This window comes from Akebia trifoliata, chromosome 14, assembly GCF_017979445.1.
Source record: "Akebia trifoliata isolate Shusen 1 chromosome 14, ASM1797944v1, whole genome shotgun sequence".
NCBI classification, from domain to species: domain Eukaryota; kingdom Viridiplantae; phylum Streptophyta; class Magnoliopsida; order Ranunculales; family Lardizabalaceae; genus Akebia; species Akebia trifoliata.
This window is the reverse complement of record NC_141388.1, coordinates 6,104,787-6,128,959: the sequence shown is the minus strand read 5'-3', so window position 1 is coordinate 6,128,959 and position 24,173 is coordinate 6,104,787. Positions and strand designations below refer to the sequence as shown.

Below are 24,173 nucleotides of genomic sequence, written 5' to 3'. Positions count from 1 at the left end.
CATGTCATATCAGCACATGTCACAGGGGGTGTCAGAAAATCACGACTCATTTTCTAATTCTTCCAAGATTTCTATTTTATTGTTACTTTAGCCTTTTTAATTTCCGATTTGCATTGTAAATGAGGCTATATAAAGAGGGCAACCTATGTAAAATTCCGGCGAATACAATTCATCTTCCCTAATTTTATCTTCTAAGTTCTTTGCAAGCTTGAAACAACCAAGCGCAATGCAAATGAAGAATAAACTCCACCCAACCCACTTCTCCACATTTTCCAAGCTTGAACCGACCAAGCGCAATGCACATGAAGAATCGGAAAACATTTTGCAAATGCAAATGATTCAGAGTAGCAAACAAAGCCTAAATATGGTTTGAATTTTAATAACGCAAGAAGAAACTACTTTGAGATTGAAAGAAAGGGTTTTACAATGAAAAATATTAATATGTACAATCACTTACATAATACAAATCCAACTTCAAATAAAATGAAGGGCATGGATGTGGGTATCTCTACCTCTAGATAAGCAAATTCGAATAAGCCTCTAGACCTTGACTTGACATGCACTTCCTGAGCTTGCCCATGGCTTGATTCTCCAGTTGTCGAACCCTCTCCTTCGATATCCCAAACACCAAACCTATCTGTGATAATGATTTTTGTTGGCCATCTTCAATCCCATACCGAAGCCGTACTATCCGTCTCTCCTTAGGGGAGAGAATGCTTAGGAGGTTGCGCACATGCCGCCTCATCAGCTGTTTTGTAACACTAAGATCTGGGATCTCAACCTCAGTATCTGCAGTAATCTCCTGAGAACATAAACGAAATGAGGGCTCCACTCCACGCCCATACAATTCTAACTCATTCCATAGACAAAGTCATTGAATTCCAAAGGGTCCATTTTTAGCCTAAAAGATGTTCTAGATGACACAAATGGCATGCATCTTGATGTAGGACAACCTAGATTTTATCGATTTTAGGTCTGTTCTAATTAGGTGAAGAAGATTGAAGGGTTGAAATGGTAAAAGGTTTTGGCATAAAGGGTTTAAGTGGATAACCTCAGATAATTAATCAGAGCTTACAAACACTTAAGAATTGGATTTATCTTTTGTTCAAAAGGAAGTCAGATCGGATCTAAACAAGAAGAATACAAGAGCAACAAAAAGCAATACCTGAAATGTGGTATCTTGGTCTGACCACACCGGCTGTTGCATCGAGAGGGGCACTCTAGTGGAAACCAACAGTGTTTCCAACCTTCCAACCGTAAGGCCAACCCGTTTCGCTAGTTCCTCATTTGTTGGCTGATGACCTTCTTGAACGAATTGTTCCTTTGCATTTCTTATTTGTCTCAGGGTATTAAATACATTCTCCTGCAAATGATATTGGATTTGAGTGCTTCAAATCCATCAGAAAATCCATATCTAATGAAAATTGGACTGTTGAAATCAGAGTCTCTTTCATTGAGACGATAGTTGTATAAGAGTGATTTAGAGATGTAATAAGTAATTTCAGAATAAATAAGCATTAGAGGGTCATCACCGGCAAACGAACAGTCCTTGATTTCTGAAATATAGCCTTCCTAATCGCTTGCCTTATCCACCAGTAAGCATAAGAAGAGAATCTGCAATCTTTTTGGGGCTTGAACTTTTCAATGCTCTTCATAAGACCAATACTTCCGTCCTACAATGTAGCAAAAACATTTACAATGAAAATTATTTTTTCCAGATAATAAACTACAAAATCACATTCATCTTCATGATATTTTGATCAACACATTTCCACTGATCCAGAAAACATGCAATACATATGATTTTACAAAGTATTTGTTACATAGTATATAATATACACCTCGAATTGAATGGAGAAGCAGGATTCGTTAAGCCAACCCGAGATTTTTGGGACTAGACTTTGATGATGATAATGTTGACTGTAATATATGTTTCAATATCATCATTAATGTAACAGGTCTACATTCTTGTTCCAGGATAATTATTTTGGAAACTTTACATATATTTAGGAGCTAACCTGCATTAAATCCTGAAGGCTTAGGCCCCAACGATAATATTGTTTCGCAACGTGCACCACCATACGGAAATTGGCGTAAGTTATCTTTTCTCTGCTCCTGTTACCTGAATGAATTTGGGCCTTCAAAGTCCGACAACTCATCCCTACAGCTTTAGCCCATTCAATCAATGTTGGTTCACGGTCAAATTGAGATTGAAGCTTCCGCTTCACTTCCTCTAAACTCGTCAACTCCTGTTACATAAGAAATAAAAATGGCAAGCAAGAATGAACTCCATTTAGAAACCTAGCAAAACCCTTATTTGGGTACCAAGAAAGGAGTCAGAAACATGCCTGAATTTGAGCAAACAATTCTAATTCTTCTTTTGCGGTTAAGAGTTGCTTTGTCTCAGAACCTGACAAGAAAAGTCGGAGAGGATCATTTGGATCAAAGCCTTCATTTAATTTACTGTGTTTGGCTGCCGTTCTCAAGCTAGGAGTCTCATGGACAACAGCACTTGACTTTGAAACTCTCTGTCTCTTAGTTCGCCTCTCCAAAAGCCGTTTTGACCTTACTTTTATTTCTTCCTCAAGTGGAATCTCAATTGACGAACTTGTGTGCCCCATACTGTACAAAAAATCCAAAAATTAGTGAAAAAATTAAGACAATGAACAACCAGAAGAAGTAAGTGGGCAAGATAGGAAACAGGCAAGAAACAAGAATCTGACCGAGGAAAAGAATCATCAAAATCAGCACCAAATAAGTTGGACTCTTCCGCTAAAGAGGCCGCTTGTCTCGAGGCCAGCACCGCTTCCTTGGCAAGGGCAAGTACATCACATGGTTTCATAAAAACTATCTTATCTGCATCAAGCTCGATAGACTGTGTGGTCATTGATAGCAATGGTTTTTCCCCTTTGTATAAAGATGGTAATCTGAAACAAAAAGATGGAACAAGGAAAGTTGTGAAAAAAAACAGTAGTTGAAAGAAGATTAAAATAAGATGCTGATCAAATGAATTTTTTGTGAAGCAAGGTAAATGGGCTTGATTTATCTTACAAATACCATAAACCAGGCCAATAAAGCAACCGGCGTTCAAAGTCTTTAAGGTATTGGTCAGATTGACAGCTTTTCTTCTCTTCACAAAATGATACACCATTGTCCGTCTGTCTCCTATCCAGTGTTGCCTAAACAAGTAAAAGTTAAGGATACATTAGTCAAGTCTCAAGATTTTCAACAAAACAAGAGAGAAAAGGTCACATTACAAAGCAACTTTGAGGTCGTGGGTTCAAGTCCAGCTTACCCATCAAAAGAGAGAGAGAGAGAGAGAGGACATCATAGATAGATTGGTAGATATAGTGTTGACTAAACAAGCAAAACATTAAAAATCCATTAATTAAGAGTCTCAACTTCAACTAAATAAGTGGGTAAGAGAGAGAGAGAGGTCACATACAAATAATTAGATAGATAAAGTCTAGCATAAGCCAAGATAAATGTTAAAAATCCCACCTCGAGGCCGGTGAAGCTTATGCCTCTAGGCAATGTGAAATCTTGGGCTCAAGGCTTGAAATGTGGCGTGCCAGGGGCTTAAGCCTCAACTCTTCAAGCGCATGCATGGGCCAAACGCATGAAGAATAATTCTATTCATTTTTTTAACCCAAATTACCCCTCATTTTTATCTTCTATGCCTAAAACAATACCAATAGAAAAGATTTAAATAATGTTCCTCCTCTCATTCTGCTAATAAATTTGACATGTTTGACCCACGTAGCTTCAGCTAGTTTCTAAGCGATTACTTTTCACAGCGAAGGAGAAAAAAAAATTTAGAGCATTGAATTCTTTAAAACATGAGTTTCATGTGATAAGAATAAAGATTCCAGCTATTGAAACCAAGAGATTTTCAAAGAAGTCGTCAACCCACCATGATCGTTAACATTACGGTCACTAAAAATATATTCTACTCACTTGTTTAGTTGACCAATCAAGGACCAATACCGCATTAGTAATGGACATTGGTGAAGTGAACCTAAATAGACAATATGATACAAGAACAACTAGTAAAGGCCTCAAGTGATACAAACCTTCACATGCTCACTCCCTTTTCTGAAAATAATGGTGTTCCAATATTGGGCAATTATTTACTCCCTGTTGTTTATTACGCAATTTTTTTCATAGGTAGTTTTGATATGTAGTTCAACTAGGTAGTTAAACCATTCATATCAGCCCTTTTTTTTATAAAAGTAATGACTGTCATGAGTCATGATGTTATTTAGGCATTTTGGTCAAGAAAAGAATTTTCAAATTTAAACAATGGCTGTTATTTTGAAAACAACAGCTGTCTTTACCGTTATTTAAGTTAATTCAACTTTTATTGTGAAATAGGTTTCTCTCCATTATGTCTTACATAGTAGTAGTTACTATTTTCTATAATAATACAAATTTTATAAAAGCCCAAAATATATTTCACAGAATTGGAAATATACCACTGATGTTTCATTTTTAGTCCCTGTAGAAATGAAAATATTTCATGGAAGACCAATAGATATGTAAGAACAAATAGATATGTATGTGTGAGAGCGAGATGCAGAGTAGTGAACGCGGATATGAACACAGTTGAATTAGCATGAAGCATGGCTATAGAAAAAATTGAATTAACAAGATTCATTCAATAGACCACAAACTTTTGGAATAAGACATTGATGATAAGTGCATGTGTTTCACGAGATTTTCACCTGGGATGTTTTATCTTCTCTAATTTGCAGCAATGGCCTAAACTCGTCGCGTTGCTCTTGTAAAAGAACAGATGTGGGAAAGTGTCGAGTTATTGATGTAGTTGGCGTAGAGGTAACTGCAAGAGTTGCTTGCTCATGAAGTATTGGAACTGCAAAATCAAAACGGAAGCATTTCTATGATGCTCAAAAAAAAAATCCACCAATCACAAAAAGGAACCTTTATTTTCTTCAAGGAACTAATGTACAGACAAGAAACAAGTTGCAGTGTTGGTCCAAAAGAAACACAATAGAAAGAGTAGCATGTATACAAGAGCTTAAAAAATCTCTACAATAGCATAACCAAGTATATCTTTTCACCATTGTTGTCATTGCATAAGGGTCATACCAGTAGTCCTATTTCACCATCCAACTCTTCTAGAGCTACATCTTCATTCAAGTATTAAGGCATATGTCTTCAGCATTCGGATACTTTTGTCTCAATTAACATTCTTTTCAGTCTTCGCCTCACCCATTTTAGGGCCTTCGGCTTGGATGAAACAACTCCAGAGTCGACATTGGTCTTCATTGAACATGCAATTTCCATCTTTTATAAGTGAATTTCAAGAGGTGACACTATAAACAAAAACCTATGATGTTCAAGTACGCATTTCACTAGGGCCATCTTAGTGAGGAAGTAAAGAGGATACCCTTTCGAAGCCAGCTATATCTCCCAATTTTGCACCCTTAGCCCTCTTGAGCTCAACAAGTTAAATATATTACTATAATATTACAATTTGGTGGAGTTTTAAAAGTTGGAAGTTTGGTAATGGGAAGTTTTAATGCGGTAATGTTGTCACTATACAAGGAAAATGTAGAAAGACGTAGAGGCCCTTTTTCAAGGATAGTCTTTCATTTCGCCTTAGAGAAGGGTGATTGGGACTCTGGGAGGTTTGACACGAGCGATTCCTCCTAACAATTCAAATTTTTGCCTATCATTACTTCATTGCTAATACTCAGTGCAACCAACCCAAGTTGAAGAATAAAAAATCGATCTCACACAACAGTCAACAACATCTCAATGAGTTCAAGGCGCCCACATCAACATGAATCTAATGGGGATGAATAGTCCTCCAAATACAAATATAAATTCTCATTTTTATAAATAAAATGGAACGGATTCACGCCATACAAATTTACAAATGATATAAGTAATTATCGAGTTCATTTGCTTCTTCATGTTCTTCTTCATTTTCTACAAACGCATTAATCAAAGATAGACCATATAAACTTATTAGATATTCATCACTGACTGGTTTCTTCTTCTGGTTTACTAACCCAAAAGGGAATCACCACAAAAAACAACAATACAACACAAAACACCCAAATAAAAGCACTAATAAACCAAAACCAAGTGAATTACACAAATAAACAGTACATATGCACTCCAAAGCCTTATACACCAAAACCCGAATTGAAAACAACTAAATTCCACATACCCATTTCGTTTCGTGAGTGAAAAATAAATTTTTTAATCTAAATTTCAATAAAACAAAGAAAACTTCATTAAAAAAAGAACAAGTAAAGTTGTATCTTATACATACCTGATGAAGGAATAGAACTTCTGAAGTGGGTTTTTGGTAGGAAGAGTGGAGATGAATAAAGAAGGTTTCTTCCAACCTCCATTGCAGAATTAATGGAGGTTTTCAGTGTCTGTGTTCCTTGTCTGCTCTCACCATGAGAGGTTTTGGGATCCTTCGTTATAGATAAAAAAATCTTACAATCCCATCCACGCTTTAAAATTGAACCAGTATTAGGAGGATCAGGTTCCTCTCAGTTTTTAGAGCCAGCTAACTACAAAATTACGATAATGCCCCTAATTTTTTTTAACGCCGAAATCCCTATCTTTTGGAGGATCTACCGTCCAAATAGCGGTTGATTTTGGAATATATTTCCAAGTCAATCTGTATTTTTCTTTCCATCTCAGCCGTTGGTTGGATTCTAGAAAAACCACCTCATTTTTGTAGAATTTTAATTCCTTTTACTAATGCCACACCAATTCCTATATAAATCAACAAAAAAATCTCACGTAGTTGGTGTGGCGTTAGCAACTCTCAATTTAAAATTATATAAGAAAATCAAACCAATATAGGGAAAGAAAAAGAGAAAATGAGAGGGAAAGAGCATAAACTGAGAGATCCATTCATTCTCCCAATTCCGCTGGTAGGCTTCTTGGCCAGAATTTCTATCATTATACCTTACTAACATCATCTCAAACACAAGATATCCATGATGAATTTGCACACATCTTGGTGTACTCTTAATAAAAATTGGTGTGACAATAGAATCTTGAGTCATGCTGGAGTGACTCTGTTTCACACTTTGTTGACGTAAATGTGTGAAAAGAACCATAGATGCTTTTCATCGATATTCAAGAGAAAGCATATATGATTTTGTGCCCAACTCCATATTAGCAATGTGTGAAATGGGGTGGCTTTCAAAGCCACTCCACTATTTTCTTAGAGTCTCTCTCTTATTGACAAGAGTCGGGCTATTTGTTGCGCACGGAAAAGAAAAAAAAAATGGGTAAGGAAGCTAGTGGTACCATATACGAAAATGGGGTCTGATATATATATATATGAAATTAAACAATATCACAATTAATCCCTAATAGAATTATAAATAAATTTTCTAATATGGTATTTTGATCTCCATGTCCAACAATTTATTCAAACAATCAACCAAGAAAAATTTATGCTTTCAATGGTTAAAAAAGAGAGTAAGAAAAAACTTATTGAATTGATCAAAATTGAGTCATGAGCATTGCTCGTTATCCTTAGGATGTTATTCACTTATGACTTTTGTGGATGTAAAAAATTGCACTCAACCTAAAGATCTTGATTTGGGTCAAAATCACACTAATAAATCATGAAAATAATAAATAAAAGAGAATGAATACTAGAATTTTACGTGATTCAACAAAGATGTTTGCATTCACGGGTTCCATAGGAACCATTATTCCACCATAGTTTGTATTTCAATTTTACATTTTGACTTTGCACTTTCCCTTTCCCCAAAATCCTTCTTTTCAATTCCCATTTTACAATTAAATAGAAAATAAGCCCTAATACCAAAAAGGAATCACAATCTTCCTCATATTGGAACTATCAGATTCACTCTTATTCACATATAATAGTAACCCCCAAAGAAAAAAATCATTTTTGTTGAGATTCTTCTCGAATAGATAAAATCCGACCCAAATAATGCCATGTGGCATGATTATATATATTTGGAGAAGCATGTTGAATGATTCAATACGAACGGTTCAGATATGAGTGATTTTACCTCTTCACACAACTCTCTATGATGATGTTATTAGGATTTTGCAATGATCTCCTAAAGTCCAACCATAAATGATATAATCTTTGAATTATAAAACAATGAGTAAAGAAAAAAAAACCTTCTCGGATTGATCAAAGTTGAAGTGTGAGCATTGTTTGTTATCCTTAAGGTGAGATTCACCCCTAATTCCCTGTGATGCTGTTATTAGGATTTGACGGTTATTTCCCAAGGTCCAACAATAATCATTCTTTCCTTAGTATAAATGGGTTTACAAACTTGATGATGGTCATACTATAAAATAAAATGATATATGATATCAATGCATGCAAATTCAAGAGTAAGACAAAATGAAGATCGAAGAGTGTTGATTTTCTAACTCAACCTAACAGAATAACTTAAAAACTCATTGATGTGGCATGTGCAAGAGCTGTAGATTTTTTCTCTTGGGATACACAATTACACATGTTTATGGGAATGTGCAATTGTTTATCTTGAGGGAAAAACTATGGTTCTTGCACATGCCACGACAATGAGTTTTTTAGTATTCAATCAGAATCATTGCACTTGAGGTAGATAAAATTTTAAGATTAAAATGACCTATTTTGTGAAAAGAAAATAGGTTATATATATATATGTATAGTAATTAGTACACATTGAAGACGATGGAATTAATATCATTTTTATTAGTGAATCATAGAAGATAGAGTTCAAGTGACATGTCATTAGTTTCAAAGGGAAATTTTATCTAAGGGCCCTCCAAAAGTCTCCAAATTTTATTAAAAACTTGAAAATAATTTTTTTTTAAGGGTACTCCTTCCCTCTCTCTTCTTCGTCTTCTCGTCCTCTTCCGATCTCCCTTTCTCTCTCAGTTTTCTTTTTCTTCTCCAATCTCTCTCTTCTTCTTTGTTTTTTTTTTTTTCTTCTTCTCCTCCTCTTCCTTTGATACAATGAAAATGAACCAAAGTGATGATGTATAACTTGTGTTATATATGCATTTTTTAGATATGCAGAACAATGTCAGATGTGCACTTTTGACATGAGTTTCAAAATGTCAAATGTACATGTTTAACATATATGAAAGTATGTCAAATGTCTATTTTCGAGATGGGTTCTAGAAATTCCAAGAGTCAAAGTTGAAGGTCGTTGGAATCAATGGAATCACAGATATATGAGCTCTTTAATCAATGGAATCCAAGGTCGTCGAAATTGATGGAGTCCTAAGTCACTGAAATTGTAAGGTTCAAGACCGGTAATAACACCAACATAGAACAAGGGATGCTGGTGTTTTTTGTTTTGTTGATGTTGATAGAGTGCTCTTAACAAATACTTAAAGATTGAGTGCTCTTAACAAATACTAAAATATTTGAGGTGCCCTTAAAAATTGGAGGGCTCTTCGAGAAAAATGGGGTGTAGATAAGATCTCCTACTTTCAAAACGTAGGGGTATCTCAAATATTCTCTAAAATGTGTAGGAGTCTATCTAAATTCTAAAATCACCTTCATTTTATTTTCCGCCCCCACTTCTCCCTCCAAAGTCCGAAGTTCTAACTGCACCGTTTCAGAAAATTTCTCTTTGCAGATTAGAAAAATGCAATCTTCATCGCTCAAATCGTAAGTCGAAGAATTCGAAACCCTTTTTTTGTTTCTCTAATCTTTAATTTTCTATCTGAAATCGATGGATTTAATAATTTTCATCAGATTCAAGTTTCGATTTTTCTCAGTTATCGATGTATCTTCTGTAATTCAGTTTCAGATTTGATTTGATGAGGAAATTCTCGTAAAGTTGTGATTTTTTGTTCTGATTTTGAATATATTTTCTCTTTTTCGATTTAGGTTATTGTAGATTTTATTTTGATTTGGTAATGGAGAGCTCGTTACAGATGCCGTCGAATCTAGACGAACAGCCAAGCCTAGAGAGTTTAGGGAAAGAAATTGAATTTATACTGCAAGAGCAGCGTAGTAAAGATAGGGATCTGAATATTTACAGGAGTGGCAGTGCTCCTCCAACTGTGGAGGGATCTCTTACGGCTGTGGGCAGTTTGTTTGAGAATTCTAATGCGAATTCGAATTCTTCGAGAATCAACAGTACATATGGAGTTCTATCGGAGAAAGAAATTCGCTCACATCCTACATACCTTTCTTATTACTATTCCCATGAGAATCTCAATCCTAGACTTCCCCCTCCTTTAATTTCGAAGGAAGATTGGCGGATTGCACAGAGATTTCAGGCTGGGAATTCGTCTTTTGGGGGAATTGGTGATAGAAGGAATGGATTGATAACCGATGACAGCAATAGTAAATCATTGTTCTCATTGCAACCCGGACTTCCAACACAAAATGGGAAAGCGGGTTTAATTGAACTGAGGAAGGTCACACCAAGGAACCTTACTCGACAATCTTCTACCGAATGGCTTGAGAGGGGCACAGATAGTCTAATTGGACTGGAAGGAGAGGGATTGGGCTCTAGGAGGAAGAGCCTCGCCGACATTATCCAGGTATTCAATGTAGTATTACATTCAGTTGGATTTTACATGTTGAATGTTTGTGCTCTTTCTAACTAATTTTGGAGGATTTTGTGGACTCTTTTTTATTGGTATATTCATATATTGTCATCTAGATGATTTCTTCAACTATAATTATTATTTGCTTTTGGTTTGTTTCTTTCGACTGTTTAATGTTTACTTGAAGGCAGGTGGATCAACATTGTCGTATTTATGTTGAGTAGATTTCATGACTATTTAAGGGGGAAATATTGCATTGAGTGCTTTGGTTGACAGAAGTTATGGGTTTTGAGATGTTACTACTTGCTTCTTTGCTTTTGAGTCTCACTGTTATTTGTTTATGACTTGTGGCGCATCCACTTACACCTACTTAAATAATGGGACTCTCCCCCTATAGAGTCGTGAGACGACCCATTATATTACCCAAAAATATTGATTCAAATATATAATGAATCCCTATTTCAGATTGGGACATTTCACTCCCGTGAACTGTTTTATTGCAAGTGTCATTTTTCCTTGCAACATTAGATTTTAAACTCTTCATCGAGGCATGATAGTATTTTACTATTTTGAAAAAAATGAGTCCACGTTTCTTCATTATACCTTTCAACCATATTTCAGTTTGCAATAAAATGGATCATTAGCAAGCTTTCATAGAGATGTTTCCATTGATATCCATTATGAACCGTATCTATATACTTTTCATCATTATTGTGGTCTATGCATTCTCCAAGCCATTCCTGCCAACAATTTGCTACAATCATTTCTTTGAAGTATCTAAAGTCCAAGCCAACTAATTTCTTTGGAAGACATCTTTTCCCCATTGCACAAGATGCAACTTTGGTGAGTCATTTGTGCCACCCCATAAGAAGTATTGCACTATTTTTAGGCTATCTTGTTGGCCTCACTCACAGGAATAGAAAGTAGGGAAATGTAATAAATAGGCAAATTGAATATGGTACTTTTATTGTGAGCATCTTGCCTCCTTTGGACAAATAAGAGTGCTTCCATGTAGGTGATATATTGAGAACCTATCCACCACCATTTCTCATATTTATTTGGATCTATAGTCAGCCCCCAAGGAAATGCCAAGATAATGGAGGGGAAGATGGCCAGTTTTATGCCCCCAAGGAAAGACCAAGATAACTCGGCCCCACCTTGAACCCCTCAATAAGGCCTACATTCGTAGTCTTGGAGCACATCCTGTCCATGGCCTCAATCACCACAAAACTCATGAAAGGTTTAAGAGGACAACATCCTTTCCTTAACAGCTGGAGCTCTCGAAAAATCTTGCTGGAAAGCCATTGATGATAAGTGAGTAAGAAGCTGTAGGGGAAGCATACAATCCGGGAAACCCCGACTGACATAATCCTAAGCCTTCTCAATGCCTTTCTTGTGTAATGCACCTCGAGTTCCCTCCCTAATTGTCCATTTGATGTAACTTTGTTTAGCATGCCATCCATGATCTGTCAACCCAATGCAAAGGCCCCCCCTCTGAAGAACTAACCTCGATCCTAACACTTTGCATTCTAGATGCTAGAGCCTTGGGTATGGTTTTATAGGCTCCCCCAATCATACTAATTGGGTGATAATTTTTTAGAGATACTTTTCAATATATATATATCTTTGAGAGATTCTGCAAACCTGAGATCAAAACTCCGCCTTCACTTTTGTACCTATAATATGCACTAATCTAGGAAATGAATTCTTTTACTAGAAAAATGTTTAACTCTTCTTTCACCGAAGTCTAATTTGGTAAGTTAAATCTAATTTATTAAGTTGCTTATCGGTTTTAATATCGTGGATCCCAAACTCCACGTTTGCACGTGATTTAGGCAGTACGTTGTCGTGGTAGTCTATGTTCAAAACTGTAGTTTCTTTTGCAGGAAGGACTTGGACGACCTACTTTATCTGGTAATCTTTCACGGCCAATCAGCCCTTTTGATGATGTTGTGGATCCATTGAGAGTCTCTGATCCACAGTTGCACAATGTGATGGAATCTGTAGATAGCTTACCATCCAGAGCAAATACCCCTGGCTTGGTTAGGGTTCAGAGCCATGGTTCATCTTTTTTTCAATCTTTTGCATCACCTGTGGTACCATCCCCGTCAAGAAGTACAACCCTTGAACCTCCGCTAATTGGGAGGTCCCCTGGTCCCTGTCTTCTTCCTGTGGGAGGAAGAGTTGGTGCTACTCTTAAGAAGAATGTTGTTGGCTCAAATGTCTTTAATGGCGTTTCTTCCCGTATGGATGATCGTGGTGATATTGCAGCTACTTTATCTGCCTTAAGCCTGTCAAAAAATACATTCTTAGATGAAGAACAGAAATTTGATGATCAGCCTAATTTCTCGTTTGATATGTCAAATGGTCATGGCTGGAGTCTGGAGCGGAATCTCATGGACAAGGCTGAGGCCCAAATGCAGACCAATTTTAATGTTTCCAAGATGGGTTCTGTGGATCCTCTGTATGTGCAGTACATGCAAAGAATTTCTGATTATCCATCACATCTTAATGATCCTTCTCTGGGAAGGAATTACATAGGCACTTCAAGTGCAGATTTGCCTGGTCTTCAGAAAGCATACCTTGGAGCATTGATTGCATCACAGAAACAGCAGTATGTCACACCAGTTTTAGGAAACTCTGGTGGTTTAAATCATGGGTATTATGGGAGTCCGACGTTTGGTGTTGGTGTGGCATATCCAGGAAACCCAATGGCAAATTCTATGGAACCTGGAAGTCCTATCAGACAAAATGATAGAATCTCACATTTCCCATCTACGCTACGGAATTCAACAGGAGGATTGATAGGATCTTGGCACTCTGGTAATGGTGGAAATATGGAAGTACGTTATGTATCATCTTTATTAGAAGAGTTCAAGAACAACAAAACCTGGTGTTTTGAACTTTCAGACATTGTTGATCATGTAGTTGAGTTCAGGTATTTATTTAGTGACTTCTTTGGTGTCCTATTCTATTGGTGCGGTGACAGATCGAAGACTGAGTTCTTCATCTCCTTTCTTTTCTTTCAGTGCGGATCAATATGGGAGTCGTTTTATTCAGCAGAAACTAGAAACTGCCACGGTCGAAGAAAAAAACATGATATTTCCAGAGATCATTCTCCATGCTCGTACCTTGATGATCGATGTCTTTGGAAATTATGTCATACAGAAAGTATATACATCATCAGTAACTCATCAAGCATACCATCTAAAATTCTGAACTTATTCTTACATTCTTGTAACTTGAATTTGCAGTTTTTCGAACATGGTTCAATAAGTCAAAGAAAAGAATTAGCCAGCCAGCTTACAGGTCATGTTTTGCCACTTAGTCTTCAAATGTATGGTTGCAGAGTCATTCAGAAGGTGCTTTCTTAGACTTTGATTCTGTATCAGCTTCCTCATATTTTCAAATGTTCCCATGATATGCTAACAGGTTCTGCTTCATATCTCTGATATACCTGATTATGACATTATTTTGATGTATTAACTTAGTGTTATTTCCGCTTATTTCATGTGGTTTATCATTTGTAGTATTCCGTCACATGTCCTTACTATTTGCTATGATCCAGTTATGGGATATAATGCAATTCTAGACTTGACATGTTGTACCTGCGAAACTTGGAAGGTGTTCTATCTGAGCATGTGAAGAGGATTGGTATAGTAGTTTGTACACAGCACACCAAAGAGACAAAAGTAGATTTGTACCGCATTTTTTTTCTTCTTATGACTGATTATGGCTGATTCCTGAAAACAATGAAACTTGGATTTGCCAAATGTGATGGGTTAACGGGTATGTGTGTGTGTGTGGTGTTTTTTTTTTTTTTTTTTGTGGGGGGGGGGGGGGGGGGGCTTAAAAGGAAAATGAATGATGGAATATGTTCTTGTTGATCAACTTTGTGATTGTTAATATTATGGTGATGGTGGATGTGACATCTATATCTGACAAGTTTGCTACTTTATTATCTGTCATTGAAGGTGGTATTTGAGCATTGCGAGAAATTGCATGTTTTTTTACTTCTTTTTTCCTCTTGGCAGTTTTTTTTTTTTGATAAGTGTAATATATTAAATGAAGGAAAAAAGTACAAAGAGGCCGAGGAAGCCTCTAAGAGAGCAACAAGCTAAAAAGAGAACAAAGCATCAAAGACTACATAAAGAATTCCATCTAAAAACAAAATCATCAAAAGTGATCCCCTTGAAATCGATGTTCTGTTTCGCCCAAAGATATAATAAGCCCGAGATCTCCAAAAATATGCCGTGAGAGCTTCTCATTCTATTGTTAAACACCCTGTTATTTCTCTCGTTCCACACCCCCCAAGCTATAGCCGAGGGAAGAATAGCCCACAAAAATCTTTTCCTGGAAGAGAAGACATTACTGGCCCACCCTTCTAACAACAGGGAATACTTACAAGGAAGGACCCAATGAATACAGAAAAGACCAAGGAATATTGACCAAATTTGGTAAGAGAATGTGCAATGAATTAAAAGATGGTCGACAGACTCCCCATCTCTCATGCAAAGAGGACAACAATTTGGAGTGATCCACCCTCGAGCAATCAAATTGTCCAATGTAAGAATCTTCCCAAGGGAAGCCAACCAAACAAAAAAGGATATTTTAGTTGGAACGAATTTTGACCAAATGATAGATCTCAAGGGGGATTGCTCGGCAAAAGGGTTGAGGCGCTTAAAAAACAATTATTAAAAATTGAAGTAAATGTATGTGGTGTTTCCACGATTACTCAGTTAATGCAACATTACTCAGTGCTAGGTTAGATTTGCTTTACTATTATTTTGAAGTGTATAGTTCTGATTATGATATTTTTTTTAGGCACTTGTCAGTTTTAGTTTTTGTTGTTTGTGTCCAGAGAAGAGCTTATGTTTTCAATTGTTCATACAGGCTTTGGAGGTTGTCGATGTGGATCAGCAAACTCGGATGGTAGCAGAGCTTGATGGTTCAGTCATGAAATGTGTTCGTGATCAGAACGGTAACCATGTTATCCAGAAGTCTATTGAGTGTGTCCCTCAAGATCGGATTCAATTTATTATCTCCGCATTCTATGGGCAAGTTGTGGCGCTATCCACTCATCCCTATGGCTGTCGTGTCGTTCAGGTGTGAGATATACATCCATTCACATTCTTCACTGGTATCAGTTTTTCTTTCTGTGCTTTCCCCTGAATACCTTCTCTTGATGTGAGCACAGAGGGTCTTGGAACACTGTGATAATCCAAACACACAACACATTATCATGGAAGAAATCCTGCAATCCATCTCTTCTCTGGCACAAGACCAATACGGAAATTACGTTGTTCAGGTATGCAATTTGTTTTTCGGGCTTTTTTGTGGTAGTCTTGTCACTCTTACATGAATCCATTAGGAGTGAGATAGTAATATCCAAAGCTTTGTTAACATGGCTAATTTTACTAATAAAAAACATATCTCCTTTTGCTGCTAGTTTCGATATAATAATATCCAAAGCTTTCTAAAGTAGCATATATTAATCTCTCTCTCTCTCTCTCTCTCAAAGTCTTCTTATGTTTGTAACTTGTGCTTCATTAACCTCACATTCTTTATATTTCATTCATATTCTCTAGTGATATTGTTCAAGTCTTCAAGATGTCATACTTGGATTTCCTATCAATGCTGATACCTGTTTTGTTTGTTTCTCATGGAAGTGCATGTTGCTTCTATACTTCTTTGTTTGTGATTGATTTTTTTTACTTAAATACTTGTGTAGTAAATCTTGTCTCTATTACATATCCCTTCTTTCTTTCTATTTTTTTCCCTTTGTTTTGAATGTTATTGTTGTTGCTTGTGTTTATTAGCATGTTCTCCATCATGGGAAACCACATGAACGGTCTGCTATAATCAACAAGCTTGCAGGACAGATAGTAAAGATGAGTCAGCAGAAATTTGCATCCAATGTCATTGAGAAGTGCTTGACTTTTGGCTGTGCTGAAGAACGTCAACTTTTGGTAAATGAGATCCTTGGCTCCACAGACGCGAATGAACCTTTGCAGGTTTGTGAGACTTCTGTTCTTCTAATTCCAATATGATTGTTTTATTTCATCTTGATCATGGGGAGCACTGTATGTGTCTGCATCGTGTGATTCTACCTTGGCAAATCATAATCAAGGCCTTCCCAAATATTGGGTTTGGCAACATGATTCCTCTTTCACCATTCGGTTCTATCTTGAGCCATATCTCATCCATTATAGTGCATTAGTTGGTCTTGTCTGTATGTGAAAGACCAACAGATTCACTACAATTGAAGCATGAACAGAGATGCTCAAAAGTTAAGAATAGCAAGTTTGATGTTATTACTTTGGCATAAACATCAAATCTTGATGTTTGTGGGAGTGATTACGTATGAACAAGACACCATAACAGGATAAGCAACCAGACCTGAACTGTGCTCTTTGATATGTGACTAGTCTGATCTTTGGATAACTGAGAATGATAAAATTGCAAACTGACAGGCTATGATGAAAGATCCATATGGGAATTATGTCGTGCAGAAGGTTCTAGAGACTTGCAATAATCAGAGTCGTGAGTTAATAGTTTCGCGCATCAAGGTCCACTTGAATGCCCTGAAGAGGTACACCTATGGTAAACATATTGTCGCCCGTGTTGAAAAGCTCATCACTACTGGAGGTGAGAAATATTTTCTTAAGCAGTAGTTATTGGAGTGAGTTGTTTTCTCATTGGTAAGAGATCTACTTTAATACGTCTATTTTGATAACTTTCTGCCCCCATATTTTCTTTGCAGAAAGACGCATAGGGATTCAAACCTAGTATTCCTCTCAAGGAGTTGCACAACTGAGTAAATAGAAAGTCGCCTTTGTACAGCTAACAAGGCTGGTGGTTTATTGGATTATCAGCCCAATTCTACGTTTTCTGCAGAAAATGAAGTGGTAGGACATTTAAGTAGAGTACGCACGAGCTTACAATGGTTGTAACTAAAAATGGTAGGCCGGCTGAAATAAGATTTTGCTTTTTGCCCCCATCTCTCCTACGTGTATATTCGGCACACTTTTGTAATTCATGTTGACGAAGAGAATTTAAATGAGGTTTATATTTAGGAAATTAAGCATGGAAGCAGGATGGTCTGTAATATTCTGCCTTTATGAGAATCAAATAAACGGAACTGTAAAGAAAGAAAGCAGGAAGAACCGATGCAGTTGGTTATAGGGCCTGGGTTGCTACTGTGTTGGAAGTTTTACTTCTCATGCTTTTCTTTAGTGGATTGTCACTAATATTGTTTTTCATGTTAAGATATTCTTAATTGGATCATTTAAGAGTAAGGATGTTGTCAATGGCTTCAATAGGTGTTCCTATCGGTTCGTTGAAAATTTCTCCTTGAAACGGTTCTGATTCTCAATTCTATCTGATTTTTTACTCGATTGGTTCGGTTCTAAGAGATCAAAATCTAATTAACGTGGGAACCATAACAAAGGATTTATAAACAACAACAACTGAAAAAGAAAAAACTAATTGAATTTCCTAACTATTCCCAACTAAGTTGTACAAAAACCTAGCTACCTCTGAGCTGTTCCAGAAAGAATGGGCCCACTAAGCATCGCATCACGCTTTCCCATGGATGGAATGCTGAAGGAACGTTTTCTCATCCTTACCTTGCCTGCCATCGGCATGAGTTTCTGATGCTCCAACACCAGAGATGAGTAAGAGCACAATGATTCGCTGCTAGTTTTCAGGAAGACATTGAGATTCTCTTGGTACTTGTCTTTCCTAGGATTTTCACGATTGGTTGCTGGATCCTCGTGTGCCAGCTTCTTCAACTCATACTCATCATCCGACCAGTATCCATTCTCTAACCCATCCTGCATTGCTAGATCATCGTACTCCTCATCAGACTTAGTCGACTCTTCATCAACTGAGCCCTCCATCTATTAATAGAAGATAGAGTAGGTAAGTATCAAGAAAGAGTCGAAGACTTTCAAAAAGTGAACCTCATTAATCCTGATTTCAACCATAACTGCTGTAAACTATTAAGAGATATTATAGTTGTATGAGACGAGACGTGATAATTCTTGATCTCTGATTGAGGAATCATTTCATGCCATCTTCAAGGTTTGCGTTGGGGCCGTACAATGGTATTAAAGCATACATCTAACATAACTAAAGAATCCAAACGCTAACCCCATCCTTACCTCTTCATGGATTTGTTTGTTGTCTACGTCACTAAAATCCTCATCGCTATCCGCTTCAGGAGGATCATCAGTTAGCTCATCGCTACCAGATACTGATAGTTCTCCTTTCAGCTACAATTACAATAAAAAAGGTAAAAACCACCATAAAATAGTGGCTGTAGCATAAAAAGATTGATTAGTTTCACATAATTTCTATTGAAAGAACGGAACATGGAACTATTGACTTGCATTGCTGATCAACACGGTGCAGAGTTAATCCATTCCAACTTTATCTTGCATTACCTCCTCTTCTATATGAGGTGATTGTGAAGCGAAGTGTGGCCAAACAAAAACAAACAAACAAAAAATCCATCACGAATGACATGAAATAGAAATCACTAGTGCAAATCATTGGATTTACCTCCTTTGAAGGTCCATCAGACATCCTTGGAGAACTGCAACAGGAAGAGAAATATCTGCTCCCGGTCTCAGTTCCATCGGCCCTTGACTCGTCAAGACTTCCCGCATGACTGGTACCACCGGTATCACTCGGAAAAGCACTGATTCCAAAGCTACCAAACTGAAGATTAACCGGCTCCGCCTTACCAATCAACAAGGGTCCATACATGGGCTCACCAATGCTCCTCTCACTCCCATTTCCAGTGATGGGCTTCCCATTATCGTCTGACTCAACAGGCCAAGCCTTAGCCACAGACCCATCAGTATTGAGAAGGGCCATCAGATGCCTAGAAGACCCTTTCCTCTGGATTAGTTGGAACATACCCTTGGAGCTCAGCGAGTTAGCAGCACATTGGTGCCTGTATTCCTCCTCTATTAGGGTGACCGTGTTTTTCATGGGGTCGTAGAGCTGCTCCCCTGCTTCACGCCTGCGTAGGCAACTGAAAACAGTGGCATGGATGGCTGCCACACTCCTGTCAACATTGGTGTTGTTTATTTTGGGTACCAAATGCTTATCAGCTCGGTTGCATAGGTAATCTTGGATTGTTCTAATGTTGCGGATATACTTCACATATTTGTTCTTTGCAGGATCTAGTGTCATGTACTTTGCGCGAACCGCAAATCGTTCCAAGTGTTTGTCCTCATTCATGATGTAAATCATGAATGGTAGGATTGAGGGATGTTTCTTCATAAGTCCCATCTGGCATATCAAAATAAAAGAGATCTTAAGAACATGTGCCAATTATAGTGACGGAAATTTCAGTAGTGAGCAGATCCAAATACACAGATCTCCAAAGATGAAAATCAATTGAGCCAACAATCAGATTGAATTTTACCGTAAGAAGCGTTTCAGCAATTGAAAATGAACCAAAAGTAAACCATCAATTTGAGAAGGTAAAGCCAGTAGAATTGATAATTAGACCGGTTTACTATTCTTAGTAGAAGTTACTCACCACAAAGTTCAGGCTCAAATGAACACCTTCAACAATGACTGATTCTTTCCGCTCTTCCCATGCAGTGATCAGCCGATCAAGACTGTCGATGACCATCTCACTTTGTGCTTTGAAACCTTCAATGGCCATCTGTTTTTTACCAATCAATTCAGAAGCGCTGGCACCTGTGTCAGATGGTTTGGTATTGGATCCTCCATTTTTGGTTCCGTCAGCTACTTCATCCTTGGGGGATGAAGGAGAAATGCATGCTAATTTCGTAGCTTTCTTCTTAGCCTTCGCTTCTGCAACTGCCACGGGATCCAAGAACTCCCCAGCATGATAGGTTGAAGCCCAAAGTAGAGGATTTTCCTTTTCATCCACAAAGCTCCTCATCATATGCCGAATGGAATCAGTAGAAATCACAGTAGTGATGCCCAACCTGCTACCCTGTGAGAGAACATGTCCAGAGCCCAAATATCAACTTTGGGAATAGTGTTGGGTCAATCATACAATATTCATTCAGACTAGAAAACGATGATATATTAGACATTGATATGACCATGCTTAAGTTTACCTCAATGTGTGATGTAATTGTGGACAAACTGACTTTTTTTTTTTTTTTTGCGCCAAGTAAATGGATGATTTGAGCTTTAACTGTTGGATTAAAGAACAATACTGATCTATACATGGTCCAATGTCCGAAACTATTATTTTTCTTGTGGCAGCAATGACCTTAGTCACACAATTCAAACAGTTTCTGCTCTAAATTTTTCTTAAAAAACTTAAGCAACCTGTAAAATTAACATGACAAAGACTAGGATAGGAATGGGGTAACGTCAACCAAGGGTGCGGATCTTACTAAGTTCAGATTTAAGTTGGCCCATTAGAACCACAACTCTGTTTTGGCTCAGGTCCCATGTATATTAGAGTGGGATCTAAGATTAAACCAAATCCACAATGAACACAAGCCATTTCACTATGATGAAAGAGATTGGCACAACCTAGAAAGTAACCCATTTCACTCAACTCTGTTTTGGTTCAGGTCCCATGCATATTAGAGTGGGATCTAGATTAAACCAAATCCATGCTGAACACAAGCCATTTCACTATAATGGAAGAGATTGGTAAAACCTAGAAAGTAATCCATTGCACTCTGAGCCCCCCCAAACCTGAACAGTGGCCACCCCTACCAAAGATTCCCGAACTGAAATGCATGTTTAAGGGGGAAATTGCTGAACAACTTCAGAAATCAATCATTAATTGATATGAACGGAGTAATTAAACGTAAGTATTATACAATATTAGTCAAATATGACACGAATATATTAGCTTCAACAAGAGAAAAAATGTCGGTACTTTAAGCTTGTGTTATTGTATTTTAGATTTAATTTACATATTTGAGCTAAAAAGATAAGCAAAGAAAGAATAAAGAACACCATCCACCACTCCAAATTCAAATTGTGAAAAAATATTTGGCAATATTCCACAGGAAGAGAGGATGGAATTACCAGCAATGCAGACAAGGTAGACTTGCCGCATCCACTTGTACCACATAAAAGCACAGTCACAGATTCTTTCCTTTCTTTTATTCTAAAACAAGAAGAAAACATTTCAGAGGAAAAGAACAAGACATATAAAGCATAAAAGGAATTGGAATGGTTTAAGGAACCAATACTTGCACCACAAGCAAGATAATTTTTAACAGTAGATCTATAAGCCTAAAACAGGTTCAATGTGAATTACATGCAAACCACATTTTTTTTCAAAAATAATAAATAAAAAACTCCGATTTCTGGTATCCTCTAATCCCAAGGATTTTGTACACACCACACACTTAAATGGTCTGTCACTAAAACAAATGGAGTCAAATTAATTTCACCTATATAACAAACTACATCGTTATCAAATCTCAGTGCTGTACTCTCATATCAGACGCTTGCCAAAAAATTTGTTCAAACTATTTATACATTGTTTATATGAAGTTAACTTGTATCAGTTTATCTAGATACATAATTTCCATATCCAATCCTTAACATGAATTGAAGTACTTTAAAGAATATATTTATAAAAGAATTTATTGTGATATGATAATAAAAGGGGCATGGTTAAAGACAAAAAGAGCCAAACGGAAACATCCAATGATTGAACAGAGAAGTAAATGAAAAGTAAAACTATTACAATGAACTACTTTGAATGATGGACATTCTATTGGGGAAAACATAAGGTTGATCTCAAACATTTTCAGGGGATTAGATGTTATACCTGCATGCCAAGACGAGGTCAGCCCTCTGATTGGGACTCACATACTTGTATTCAGAGAGAGCATTGCAAACAACATCCAAGAACATCTCTCTTTTAACAACAACAGTTGTGCGTATTTTGTACAACTCAAATGGCTTACTATTACTTCTCTCATCTTTCTCCAAATCTAAATGGTTGGTTCTCTCTTCTTTAGCCAAGCAATCACCTCTGTGAAAGCCATTTTCTTTCTCAAGGCGACCAAAACCTGTAACTTCCAACCCTAGAGAAGACAAAGCATCACTCGAGTATTCTCTTCTCATCACTTCAAAAACCCTTCTGCTGATCTGGTCGGATAAAAAAGACAGTTTTCAGTGATACTTGTTAGGTTTCAGTTAGTGTGTATACAACATCAAAACATGCCGAACACTACGAAAATCAAAACATGCTGAATACTACGAAAATTAAAATATGTTACATGATGAACAAGTGAAAACATAGATGAGACAAGGAAATCTGAATTATAACTATTTGTTTAACTAATACCTTCGGCAATCCCATATGATCACTCAATATTTTAACCAACATGATTATGGATCTAACACTGTGGAACATCACGCAAAGGAAGCATAGCTATAACATCATAAATCACATTTACAACTATTAACAGAATAAGGATCCCTGGCTCACCAATTAAAGCTTGTTAGTTCTATCCAGGATTTAGATTAACTCATAAGTCATAATGGATGGCTATGATGGAGAATCATATATGAATTAGTATCCTTCATATTAGGAAATATTGGTGATTAGGATATTTAAATAATAAGAATGATTTAGGTTAATTATGAATTTAGGATCTTTATATTTGCTTCCTCTCCTTATCTTGGTTTGATGTAACCTTCATAAACACTCTATCAAAGTGCATTTAAAACCATCCAAGAGTTCTCAATAAGTAATTTTCTTCAATAATTGTCTAATCACATTATTACCAAATTGCTATCTATTTCAGCCAGAACTTTTCAAAAAATAATAATAATAATCAAAAGTACGCTTCAGAAATATTACCTTGAAAGCATGTCGAGCTTTGCAACCCATGAGTTGCAGAGTACTCTGCAACACAGGTCGTGTGTATCGAAAAGACGCATTATCTTTCCGCTCTTTCTTCTCTCCATCATCGATGATGACTAAATACATCAATTTAGTCGATTCCGACATTTCTGATTTACTGTTGAACACCACTAAAACGCAAGTTTCAGTAAGAAACGTAGATCAAAGATAAACTAACAGCAAACCGCACATGCAAAGAAGTCAAGATCTTGTAGGAAAAAATTGTTATTTCCATTAAAGATTAGCGGAAAAACAGGTTTTTTGATGTGTGTAACTAATTGAAGGTTAGAAACATAAATCAATCGAATTTTACCGAAATTTTGCAGAAATCTTGCAGAAATAACTCGAGAAAATCAAGATTTGAACAGTTAAAGATGACTGGAACAGAAAAAACTATTGGATTCAAGCAATGTAGGTCTGAATCTACATGCAATCTCAAGAGAACAAGAAATTCAGAGCGAAAAAAAAAACTTCTCAGTCGAATCTGAAAAATCTGGATCGAACAAGTTCGTAGGTGACGAAGAACAAAACCTGAATGATCTCTGAAGGAGTTATGGCTATTTGGAAGATCGATCAAGGATTAAATGTGCTTCCAACACATTCTCGCCATCCTCCGTCATTGCCTCCACGCATCATAGAAACTAAAGCTCCACGAGTCCCTTTCTCTCTCTTAACTCTATTTACGTTTACTCTCTCTCTCTCTGTTAAGAGTTTTTGGTTAAGGTTAACCGTAAACGACGGTTTATTAATT

The 24,173-nt window shown here is 36.9% G+C and overlaps 3 protein-coding genes across 10 annotated transcripts; 1 reads left to right on the top strand and 2 right to left on the bottom strand.

Moving 5' to 3' along the window:
• Positions 1-374: 374 nt before the first annotated feature.
• Positions 375-6,523, bottom strand: SIGF (RNApolymerase sigma-subunit F). Its single transcript, XM_086423774.1, has 9 exons — positions 6,305-6,523; positions 4,725-4,873; positions 3,052-3,179; positions 2,724-2,927; positions 2,349-2,622; positions 2,019-2,249; positions 1,533-1,673; positions 1,166-1,363; positions 375-802 (listed from the first exon to the last, which is right to left on the bottom strand). The coding sequence occupies exons 1-9, from the start codon at positions 6,384-6,386 to the stop codon at positions 515-517; spliced, it is 1,695 nt and encodes a 564-aa protein (XP_086279900.1). The 5' UTR covers positions 6,387-6,523; the 3' UTR covers positions 375-514.
• A 2,973-nt stretch (positions 6,524-9,496) lies between these two features.
• LOC147385826 (pumilio homolog 4-like) lies at positions 9,497-17,777 on the top strand. The gene is made up of 10 exons (XM_086424284.1): positions 9,497-9,652; positions 9,875-10,536; positions 12,429-13,480; positions 13,572-13,713; positions 13,797-13,904; positions 15,436-15,648; positions 15,740-15,850; positions 16,362-16,556; positions 17,016-17,190; positions 17,306-17,777. The coding sequence occupies exons 2-10, from the start codon at positions 9,904-9,906 to the stop codon at positions 17,329-17,331; spliced, it is 2,655 nt and encodes an 884-aa protein (XP_086280410.1). The 5' UTR covers positions 9,497-9,652; positions 9,875-9,903; the 3' UTR covers positions 17,332-17,777.
• A 177-nt stretch (positions 17,778-17,954) lies between these two features.
• LOC147385825 (P-loop containing nucleoside triphosphate hydrolases superfamily protein) lies at positions 17,955-24,173 on the bottom strand. 8 transcript variants are annotated; one of them, XM_086424289.1, is made up of 8 exons: positions 23,895-24,172; positions 23,381-23,542; positions 22,340-22,662; positions 21,586-21,667; positions 20,099-20,524; positions 19,108-19,845; positions 18,708-18,818; positions 17,955-18,443 (listed from the first exon to the last, which is right to left on the bottom strand). In XM_086424289.1, exons 2-8 carry the CDS (start codon positions 23,528-23,530, stop codon positions 18,075-18,077), a joined length of 2,199 nt encoding a protein of 732 aa, XP_086280415.1. In that variant the 5' UTR covers positions 23,531-23,542; positions 23,895-24,172; the 3' UTR covers positions 17,955-18,074. The 8 variants fall into 8 exon arrangements, with proteins under 8 accessions (XP_086280415.1, XP_086280412.1, XP_086280411.1 ...); XM_086424286.1 differs by having other exon boundaries at positions 23,381-23,555; positions 23,895-24,171; XM_086424285.1 differs by having other exon boundaries at positions 23,381-23,553; positions 23,954-24,171.

Excerpts from the sequence above, each read along its gene's own strand:
- SIGF (XM_086423774.1), bottom strand. The coding sequence starts at position 6,386 with ATGGAGGTTGGAAGAAACCTTCTTTATTCATCTCCACTCTTCCTACCA. Across the intron at positions 2,623-2,723 it reads TTTGATGATTCTTTTCCTCG|TATGGGGCACACAAGTTCGT; the intron begins GTCAGATTCTTG and ends TTTTTTGTACAG. Across the intron at positions 1,364-1,532 it reads CAAGGACTGTTCGTTTGCCG|GAGAATGTATTTAATACCCT; the intron begins GTGATGACCCTC and ends TATCATTTGCAG.
- LOC147385826 (XM_086424284.1), top strand. The coding sequence starts at position 9,904 with ATGGAGAGCTCGTTACAGATGCCGTCGAATCTAGACGAACAGCCAAGC. Across the intron at positions 13,714-13,796 it reads GAAATTATGTCATACAGAAA|TTTTTCGAACATGGTTCAAT; the intron begins GTATATACATCA and ends TTGAATTTGCAG. Across the intron at positions 15,851-16,361 it reads ACGGAAATTACGTTGTTCAG|CATGTTCTCCATCATGGGAA; the intron begins GTATGCAATTTG and ends TGTGTTTATTAG.
- LOC147385825 (XM_086424289.1), bottom strand. The coding sequence starts at position 23,530 with ATGTCGGAATCGACTAAATTGATGTATTTAGTCATCATCGATGATGGA. Across the intron at positions 22,663-23,380 it reads AAGCTCGACATGCTTTCAAG|ATCAGCAGAAGGGTTTTTGA; the intron begins GTAATATTTCTG and ends TTATCCGACCAG. Across the intron at positions 18,444-18,707 it reads ACAAACAAATCCATGAAGAG|ATGGAGGGCTCAGTTGATGA; the intron begins GTAAGGATGGGG and ends TTCTATTAATAG.